Source organism: Talpa occidentalis, unplaced genomic scaffold, assembly GCF_014898055.3.
Source record: "Talpa occidentalis isolate TD23 unplaced genomic scaffold, MPIMG_talOcc4v2.1 talOcc4.18, whole genome shotgun sequence".
Lineage (NCBI taxonomy): Eukaryota > Metazoa > Chordata > Mammalia > Eulipotyphla > Talpidae > Talpa > Talpa occidentalis.
In genome coordinates, this window is record NW_023601851.1 from 4,200,731 (window position 1) to 4,211,714 (window position 10,984).

At 48.9% G+C, this 10,984-nt stretch overlaps 1 protein-coding gene across 1 annotated transcript; it reads right to left on the reverse strand.

Moving 5' to 3' along the window:
* Nucleotides 1-9,665: 9,665 nt before the first annotated feature.
* Nucleotides 9,666-10,583, reverse strand: LOC119250828 (olfactory receptor 2T27-like). Its single transcript, XM_037518419.1, has one exon. It carries the CDS (start codon nt 10,581-10,583, stop codon nt 9,666-9,668), a length of 918 nt encoding a protein of 305 aa, XP_037374316.1.
* Nucleotides 10,584-10,984: the final 401 nt, after the last annotated feature.

Consider the following 10,984-nt stretch of genomic DNA (forward strand, 5'->3'; position numbering starts at 1 on the left):
GAGCTGTTGTCTGTCCTCTTGGTTTCCATGCGCTTGTTGTCCGGGGGCTCCAGCCACCAGGGCCCTTATTCCAGAGGGACAAGTGCATATATTTTTTCTGTTGTTCACTGTCTTAATTGGTGTCGTCTGTAGCGCATCCCAGTGAGCAATTAGGGCACTGAGGGTGCCAGAGGCGATTTCTTAGTTTTTACCCCTGTGTGGCCAGGACCTCCTCAGGCCCCATCACCTCCCCTGACTGCTTCGGGGACTGGGTGTGGCCCCATCATCAGAGCCAGGACATGCCCCGTCCACAGGGACCTGGAAAGTCGCTGCCACCACCTGTGCACCCTCCTGGGCCTGGCAGGTGGGATTGGGCAGTGTGGAGGCGGGAGGGGCAGGGAGGAAAACCAGGATGAAATTCCCACAGGAGCGAGAAGGGGAAGCGCTTGGGTCTTCTCACACAGGAATTTATTCTGTCTTTAAGAAATGCTTTTATTCAAAAATGCCATTTACTCTCAGCACCGGTGACTCTCTCATCACATTTGAACTGTTTTCGTGTGTGAGGGAAGCTTGTTTTTATTTTCCAAGGTGGGTCAGTCCTGAGGCGGAGCTGTCGGTATGTCCTCGGGGTGGTCTGTGACTCGGCTCTGACACAGCAGAGTGGGGGGACCCTCTCCCGGATGTGGGTTCCCCCGTGTGTTCAGGGGCCCCACGAAGCCAGGCGGAGAAATTGGGGGGTACTGGCTGAGGACACGGGGATGGATGGTCCTGGGCCCACATGCTGTTCCCCCCAAACCCAGGTCCGCAGCGAACACCAGACCAAGCCCACAGCAGCCCAGCAAGATGGCACCACCCTGAGGGTGGCGGAGCGAGATGCCTGGGTGGGTGGGGTTGGGGGCCATCCTGGTATGGGAGTGCACATGGTTGCTGCTCCTGAGACCCCGCAACAGCCCCGGTTCCTGTCCACCCCTTCCAAGCCTGCCCGCCCTGAGGCCACACAGCAACAGAAGTTCCCGAGGGTTGTGCGCCCGTGCCCGTGGGGTCCGGGGTAGGCCTGGCTCTCTAGGCCAGCGCAGGTTGCTGCATCCACCCCAGCCCTGCGTCCACTGTGGCTGGTGTGCAGCTCTGCTGTGTCTGTGAGATGAATGCTGGAGCCTCCTGACCCTGTCCACACCTGCCTGGGCCTTTCTCTCCTTTCCCTGAAACCCCAACCTATGGCGCCACAGTGCCCAGGACCAGCTCCCTGGGGGTACACGCACTCCGGGTGGCAGAGGACAGTCATGTGAACAGGGAGACACTTGAAAAGTCTTGGGGAACAACCTCCTGAGTGCTCTGAGAAAGGAGGGGAGGGCTCAGAGGACAAAGGGGGGGGGCAGGTGTCCCTGTGACACAACCACTGTCCACGGGCGTGCACTTGTAGACTGTCTGTGTGGCTGAGGGAAAGAAGGGCGAGATTTACTTGCTGGTGAAACGGCCCTTTATCAGTCTCCCCACAGAAGACTTCATGTCTTGGTTTCTCAGACTGTATATGACTGGATTAAAGGTGGGGGACACCACCATGTAGAACATAGAAATGACCAGGTCAGACATGGATGGGGTCCCTGAGGTCGGCTTCAGATAATCAAAGAATCCAGTGGAGATAAACAGCACCACAACCAGCAGGTGGGGAAGGCAGGTGAAGTAGGCCTTTGCCTTCCTTTCTGTGGATGGGATCTTCCTGACAGCAGAGAAGGTGTGCACATAGGAAATGAAACAGGACATAACCATTGTCACACTAATGAGAATGGGGACAAGTGTGTTAATCAAATTTCCTGAGCAGGAAACAGCCAATAATTGGTGGATGTCACAGAAGAACTGGTGGACCACGTTGGACCCACAGAAAGACAAGGAGAAGGTTCCAGCTGTGTTCATCACAGCATAGAGACCCCCAGCCAGGACACAGCTGTCAGCTGCACACACCTGTCCCTGCTCATGAGGACCTCATAGTGCAGGGGGTGGCAGATGGCAGCATAGTGGTCAAGGCTCATCACCGTGAGCAGGTGAAGCTCTGTAACTAGTGACATAACCATCGTGAAGACCTGGAGGACACAGCCCAGGAAGGAGATGGAGCTGCTGTGCCTCAGAGAGTTGGCAATGGACTTGGGGACCGTGGCTGAGATGAGGCAGAGGTCCGAGAAGGACAGACTCCTCAGAAAGAAGTACATGGGGGTGTGAAGGTGTCAATCCAGGGTGGTGATAAGGACGAAGAGCCCGTTCCCCAGCAGGGTGCACAGGTAGACCAGGGAGAAGAGCAGCGGGTGCAGGAAGCCCATGGTCCCCTGGGTGGGGAACCCCAGGAGGATGAATTCTGTCACAGCCGTGAAATTGGTCACCCCTGGAGATGTCATCGTATGAAAAAATAAAGTGGAAGAAAACATTGTGAAATCTACCAGTATTGAACATGAAATGGGTTATCAGCACAGGATAATGGATACAATCTCTCTACAGGGTATTTTGCCGGGGACCAGCCTCCAGCAAAATGTCCTGTCAGGGGTTCCTGAAAGGATGAGACGGCGTCGGCGAAAACAAAAAGACTGAGGGGAAGGGGATGAGGTAGAATGAGGAGACACTGACACTTGGTGAGGGGCTAGTATCTTCTGCCGAGAGGCTCAGTAGGTTCTTTATTTTAACATTTTTAGCAAGCAGTGAGATTACATTATCACGTGCATAGAAACAAAGCAGAAACAATCAGTGCATCCCTCTTTCCATAGACTTTTGGCCACTACGTGCTCTCAGGTAGATGACAACCTTCAGGGGTAATAAAAAAACTAAGCCTTACACTAAAACTCATTGTTTCAGTTAAATAATAACCTAAGACAGTAGAGAGCCGCCAGTACATCCCTATCAGCTAAAGCCTAAGCAAGAAAAGACTTTTCTTATCCGCATGGCCTTCAGCTGGGTACCGGCTGCTACTCAGCTATCAGAAATTTTTTCTACCTAGAAAATCCTAACTCAAATAGCTTCATTTAAAAAATTTCCTAAGAAACTTCAAGAGAAGGCAAAAGAAGGACCTACCATAATTATCGTGTTGTAATGCTTGTCAGGTATGTTCAACAAACCATCTCCCATTGTCAAGTGGGCCAAACTGCCCAACAACGAATTTCTAAAAGACAATTTTCCGTGCCATTTACTGACAGTATGCTGATTGCTGATACATATAATTTATTGTCTAATATACTTTCTGATAAATTTTTCTCTCTCTATGTCCAAGAACAAAAAGCAAAAGGATGACAGATCTTCAGTCCAACAGTGTGAGGCCCTTTCTCTTTGCTGCTTGTCAGTATCCTATCTGGCTGGGGCAACAAGACCCCCTGCAGCAGTAATTACTTCTTCTAGGTCCTACGGAGTCTAATATTCTCATCTGCATGTCCTGCTGTCTTCAACCTTTCATTTCCGTGTCATTTATCATTATGATGTTGTTCAACTTGTCTCTGAAATTTGGTAAGAGCTGAAAATTTCAACTCTCTGCACAAAACATTAACAAGTTAATATCTCGTATGTGTCAACAAACTCAACTGACAACCAACTCAACCCCTCCCTGCCACCATAGCCCCGCTGCTTCTGCCTCCTGCCCTGGCCCCAGTGTCTCCGCCCAGCACACCTCCCAGAGGTTGTCCTGTGCAGTCCTGGAGGACCCTTGACCATACACAGCCCCTCCCCCACCCTAGGGAGCCTGTCCCTGTTTCTCCAGCAAAACCCTGGGCTGGGGAGGATCCCACGGTGACAGGTCAGTGCAGGGAGATGGGTGGGGTGTGCTGGTCACAGGACCCTGGGTTCCCTGGGTGCGGGTTGGTTCCTCCCCCCAGGCCCATGCGTGAGTGGGGACGCCTGGACACGGGGCAGCACTGCCCTCTCTCCTCCCCAGCAATCTCACCCTCTCCCCCCTCTGTGGAGTGACGGAGGGGCAGGCCCTGGTGAGGAAGTATTTTTAGAAGAATGTAATAATATAAAATAATGGTAATAGATTAGTGGAAATAATTCCAAATAGTTCTAATAAAAACAAGTTAATAAATCAGGATAAGCGGTGATCCTGCATGTAAACAACATTTCACTGATTTAAAACACATATAATTATGATATGTTGATAAATATTCTCTTCCTGGTTCTTTTAAAATCTGTCACTTATCCATTTTAAAATATGAATAAGAATTCATCACCGATGGAGTTAAACAATTCAAGTTCACGTTGATAATACTCAGATTTCCACACTCATCTTCACTTCAGTATCCAAGCCACAAACAGTCCACAGTGTTTCTGTAAAAGTTATTTAATTTCCACTTGTCTTTCATGTCTCATAGTATTTAGGGACAAAAGTGAACAACGATCTGAAATTGAATAAGAAGTATTATTTTTAATTTTGTTCTCATTATATCTTTATTTCAATTTAAGTTCATTCATGTGTGATTTATTCCTTACTTAATACACTCCCACTTCATGTGGCGAATGTTAAAATTACAGCTATGAACTAATAATTGTCTTATGCCATAAATCAATGTTTCTTGATATCTTAAATGTATAAAAATGCCATAATCATTGGAACAATGTAAAGAAAAAAATATTTTCCCCCATTGAAACATATCGTAGATTAATACAGCATTGTGAAATTCAACTTTTTGTCCACCTTTTATTTTAATAGTTTTCATTATTAATCAGTATTTTAATTATGGTATTTTCTGAAAACTAAAATGAAGTTTCAAGTTTTTTAAATTTTTAAACTTTACAATCAGAATAGTTTCTCCTCTGACAATGGCTGGGGGACAGATACCTGCAGTATGAGTGGAAACTCCATGTGTATCAAGTCTCTCTCCTGAGGCTGTGGCCATGGCAGGACAGAGGGCGTCCCGGCCTCTCACTCCATGGTCAGGGCTCGTGGGGAGCCTCTGAGCACTCACAGGATGTTGCACCCTGTCCTGCCTGCGCTGCCTCATGGACTGAGCAGGGCCTCAGGGCTGGGCTATTTGAGCTCTGGAGCCAGTGTCCGTGTGTTGGACACTCTCCAAGATTCTGCCCATCAGGTGACTTTATTCCAGAGGGACAAATGCCCTTTTTGAGTTCACTGTCTGAATTGGTGTCGTCCTGTCCCACATTCAGTGATAATTGGTTCACTGAGTTGTCAGAGGCGATTTTGCTTGTCGTCCGCACTCTGTAAAAAGCTTGTAATTAATCTTCATCTGAGGCCTCCTTCATCATCCACTGACCAGCCACAGGGGACCCAGGGGTGGCCCCGTCAAAAGTCACAGATGAGCACGTCCACAGGGAGCTGGCAAATGACCGTCACCCCCTGTGCGCCCGTCCTGGGGGGATCTGCAGAGGTGCTTGTGAGGAGGTTGAGGCTGAAGGGAGGGAAATGAACAAAGTAGGACAGAACTAAGGGAGGATAGAAAGAGGGAAGGAGGACAAAGAGAAATTCACCAGAATGAACGACAGAGGGAAGAAAACTGGACCCTCGAAGTGGGGTTTCAAGCCCTAACGCATTGCGTTACAGTGTGTGTGTTTGGTCATGTGCATGTGGCTGCTCCGCCTCACGCCTGCCCGTCTGTGGGGTGTGACGGCTGCTGCTCGCGGGGGTTCTCAGTGGTCTTCACGCGGGGAGGGGCCATGGCGGGGGCCGTGGTCGTGGGCGGCTGTGCGTGGCGTGCGGCTCCTGGGTGGGCGTCACGCCCGCCGTGTCCTCTGCCCCGCGGGAAGAGGCCTTTTGTGTGTGGCCTGGACATGAGGGGCCTGGAACGGGCCGCACCTCAGGGAGCCCATCACGCCTCATCTGACAAGAGCAGCTGCGTGTGGCGCGTGTGTGGGACGGTCTCCAAGTCCTGCCGCGCCCGGAGCCGCTGTCACCACCTCCACGCAACTGTCCCACAGCGGGGTGTGTGGCCGCGGGGGAGAGGCTGGGAGAAAACGCTTCCTGCGCGACGTAACCTACCGTTTCCAGGCCCTTTAAGTCACTCTCTCGGAGATGTGGCGGGGACGGAGGCGTCACTGCGGCTCATTCCTGTAGTCTGGCCCAACATGAAAACGGCTTCTCCAGTGAGGTGAGAAACGCCCGAGTTACCATCCTCCTGAAAGGCTAATTTATCTTCCAACACGGGCTCCGGGAGCTTGGTTTGGACCCCGTTGTGTGGCCATCGCAGGCCGCGTGGGTCATGGTGGGTTCTCACGCATGAAGATGCTTTTGTGGCCTTGGTCAAGTTTTCAGGCCTGTAACTCTGACCAGGGGGCTGATCGACTCTCCCGCAGCTTTTCTCTGGCCTCTCCTGCCCTCTGGGTCTCAGACGACGCTGCCCTCATCCCCCGTGTCCCTTGGCACATGGTCCCCATTAACATGTGTGTATCCATGTTCTGGCCCCGGTGTCCACATCACAGACACATGCGCAAGACCCAGAGTGGGTGCTGGTTTTGGGGATGGTGTATCTGAGGCTCAAACACTCCCTGGGTTGTGGGGCCATTTGCCCATGCGCCCTCGGCACCCTTCTCCTTGGAGTGTGTCCTCACAACACTCTGGGGGGGGGATTCGTGGCCGACCACGTGCTCATGTGGTCACAGCCGCACAGTCCACCATGGCTGGTCCTGCCCCCACCCCAAGTGCCGGTCACAGGGCAGTGAATACAGAATGTGGGTCCATGCTCAGTGGGTACCACCCAGCTGAGAAAGGATGAAATTGTGTCATTTTTGACAGCATGGGTGGATCCTCAGGTGGTTTTGAGAAGTGAAATGAGCCAGAGAGTGAGAGACAGATGCGGATGGTCTCACTCGTCTATGGAACAGAAATACAGAGAAGCTCCCTCACCAAATGCAGCAAAAGCAGATGTCGGGCTTAGTGAAAAAATGTGCTGTTCCTTCAGGAACGGAGAGAAAGAAGCAAGGGTACAGGCATGGAAGAAGATGAGGCACTTACGGGGTGTTGTGTGAACTGCGGGGGGCACTGTGCCTGCAGAGTGGGAAATTAACCCCAACATTAAAGCAACAAACCCCGTGAATAAAGCATTTCTTGGATGGTGGCAAGTTGTGAATTTGCATGACCTCTCGTGATGTCACTGATGAAATCAACTCTCTGTCTCAAAAGAGATTTAGAAGTTCGGTCCAAAGGAAAATAGAAAATATTAAAGAGATCTGACCAGAGCCTAATATAAGTCTCCCCAGGGAAGAAATTTTTGCTCAAAGACATTCATTGAAATGAGAATAATTTGAGAGATAGAGAACACATTTTTATTCTGTAAATTTCTGTAATTTACAAACATTTCTTTAGAAATATTTCATGGACTTAGCATGTTATCAACAGTGGGAAGTGCAGGGGACACAGTGACCTGCTCCCTGAGAAAGGCCTGAGGGAGGATCATCACCCCAGCTCATGTTCTCAGGGTGGGTAAGCAGTAGTGAGACCCTGGGATCTAAGGCACAGAAGCTGCTGGGAATAAAAATTCACATATAGCATTATGCTGACCTTTACATGGCGTTCTCTACATGACAGAATAAATAGCAGGTTTCAAGATAGAAGGGAAGGGAACTAAATTTCATCTACCTCAGAGTAGAAAGAAGTCCTGGTGTGAGACTCAAAATACAACTGAGAAAACTAAGGGAACCTGAAAGTAAATGCATGGACAAATGTATAAAAAATATACATTTTAAAAGTAGAAATGTAGTTCCTCAGTAAAATTCATACACTTTTTATTTTTATGACAGTCCCTCCAACAGTGTAGTCCTGTCAAATAAAATCAGACATCATAGAAATGAACATTCACATCAGATGTGGGGTTCAGCGTGGACTCTGATTCCCCAAGGATGCTTCCATCCTTCCATCTGCACATCCCTGGCAGATTCAGGAGTAGATCTCCTTGTCTTTAAAACAGAAACATGAATGTCTCTTAGAGGAAGACGTTCCTTTAGGAATTGTGAGGGTTGGGGAGCCCACTCAACTGTCTCCCCTCCCCTCCACAAGGACGGGGCCCTCAGTGGGGACAGACACTGGCTGTGGGAACCAAGTACCAGGGACTGGGCCCCGGGACCCAAGTGATCCCGAGGCCAGACGTCATTTACCACTGCATCATTTTACATGAATGTTGGTCATGTGTGAATTCTAGAACATTCTTTACACACCAAATACATTGTTTTTACAATGAGCTGCATATAGTTTATGAATATCACACAGGTAGAGGTTGGGCAAAGGATTGTGTTTTGGGGTAAACTAGAGCTTATGGAAAAATATGAGAAAATAAATTTCTGTCAAAGGAGAAATCCTAATGCAAGAAGTCTATACATTCTAAGTGATGACATGCAAGAGTTAGAGGGGAAAAACAATAAATGAGGGGTTATCACTGTAGACTGTGATATCTCACATCTTGGAGTAATGGCCATTTGTCAGTCTCCCTACAGCTGACTTCATGGCTTGGTTCCTCAGACTGTATATGACAGTATTAAAGGTAGGGGGCACCACCGTGAACAACATAGAAATGACCAGGTCAGACATGGATGGGGTCCCTGAGGTCGGCTTCAGATAAGCAAAAAGCCCAGCAGGTGGGGAAGGCAGGTGGAGTAGACTTTGGCCTTCCCTTCTGTGGATGGGATCTTCCTGACAGCAGAGAAGATGTAGACATAGGAAATGACGATGAAAATGAAAAAGCAGGTGCTCAACACCACACTAATGAGAATGGGGACAAACCACTCATTAGGTTTTCTGAGCAGGAAATAGACAATAGTTGTGGGATTTCACAGAAGAACTGGTGGACCACGTTGGACCCACAGTAGGACAAGGAGAAGGTTCCAGATGTGTTCATCACAGCATAGAGACCCCCACCCAGCCAGGACACAGCGGTCAGCTGCACACACCTGACCTGCTCATGGTGATCTCATATTGCAGGGGTTGGCAGATGGCAACATAGCGGTCAAGGCTCATCACCATGAGCAGGGTCATCTCTCCACCTGCTGAAAAAATCATCACGAAGACCTGGAAGACACGGCCCTGGAAGGAGATGGAGCTGCTGTGCCTCAGAGAGTTGGCAATGGACTTGGGGACCGTGGCTGAGATGAGGCAGAGGTCCTAGAAGGACAGACTCCTCAGGAAGAAGTACATGGGGGTGTGGTGGTGCCAATCCAGGGTGGTGATAAGGACGAAGAGCCCGTTCCCCAGCAGGGTGCACAGGTAGACCAGGGAGAAGAGCAGCGTGTGCAGGAAGCCCATGGTCTCCTGGGTGGGGAACCCCAGGAGGATGAATTCTGTCACAGCTGAGATATTGGTCACATCTGGCGATATGACCTTTCCTTGCGAACAAAGAAACAATTACAATTAAATCGGTAGAAATGATTTAAGGTGTCAAGATCCTCCTTCAAATAGCCTTGCATTTACCAAAAAAGGGACAGATATAATTATGTTGGGATGAAAACTCTATTTTGTATGCTACCTGAATTACCAAGTTCCTTAGTTATGTCATCAATGACTATCAGGGCATACATGATTGAATGTACAAAGAATGACCATATGATACTTATGATTAGGTGGAAGAGCATATGTTTCACTGTGTTCTCTATTTCTCAAAATATGATTTCTATATTTAAATGTAGACAAATGTGTCCTTATTAATATATGCTGTATTCCATTTTAGAGTAAATTTTGTCCATTACAGATTTGCATTGGGTGAGAAAACACTTCACATACCTCACACTCTGAAAACTTTCCTAAACACTCTAGTGACGTCCTTGTTCCGCAGGCTGTAGATGAGGGGGTTGAGCATGGGTGAAATGATGGTGTAGATCACAGAGGCCACTTCTTCCTGCTCGGGGGAGTGGTAGGACTTTGGCAGAAGGTACGTGAAGATGGCAGACCCATAGAAGAGCAACACCACAATCATGTGAGAAGAGCAAGTAGCCAAAGTTTTCCTGAGAGCCTGGCCTGATCCCATGCCCAGAACAGTGACGAGTATCCTTCCATAGGAGCATAGAATAGCTGAGACGGGAGGGATGAAAAAAATCACAGCACACACAAAAACAATCTTTTCATATCGGGAAGTGTCAGCACAGGCCACTTTCAGAAGCGCTGGGATCTCACAGAAGAAATGATGGATTTCCCTGGAGGCGCAGTAAGGGAGTGTCAGAGTATAGACCACATGGAACAAGGAATTGATCAGAGCACCCAACCAGGCCACAAGTATTAGGAGCACACAGACCTTGGGGCGCATGAGGATGGGGTAGTGTAGAGGGTGGCAGATGGCCATGTAGCGGTCATAAGCCATGACCGCCAGCAGCAGGAACTCTGAGCCAGCAAGGAGATAGAAGAGGAACATCTGGAAGCTACACCCAATGAAGGAGATGCGGTGGTCCCCAGACAGAAAGATCAGGGCCATTTTAGGGACAAATGTGGAGATATAGAGGAGATCCATGATGGACAGCTGGCTGAGCAGAAAGTACATGGGGGTGTGGAGAAGAGGGTCGGCCCATATGAGGATGATTATTATTGTGTTGCCCAACAGGGCCACCAGGAAATCAAGCAGGGTGAGTGTGAAGAGGACCCAGGGCACCGGGGTGCTGTGGAAGACATCCAGGAGGACAAAATCACTGCCTGAGGTCTGGTTGCTCATGCTCATTTTCCAAATTTGTAACTTTGGAGAGTTTCAAAAGCATAATGTTCATATCTATAAAAAATTACAAAATAAAGTCATAATCACTTTTTAACAACTCAAACCCATGTATGTTGGTACCTCTCATCCTCCAATTTTAGTAAATAAATATATTTTTCATCCCGAAGACTTTACTAAGGGATATAAAAGACCGCCAAGAAAACTTGTCCCATTAGTGTAAGGCCATATTATTGTTTATGTTAAATATATAGTTTAAATTTTTTTATTATAAATTGGAATTCTAGGGGCCTCCCCGGTGGCGCAGCGGTTGAGCGCTGGGTTGCGAAGCTGCCCGCGGCCTCTGCGGGGCCGGTTCAATGCCCGGCTGCTCCCCGGCCACTGGAGGAGGGTCCCACATGGCG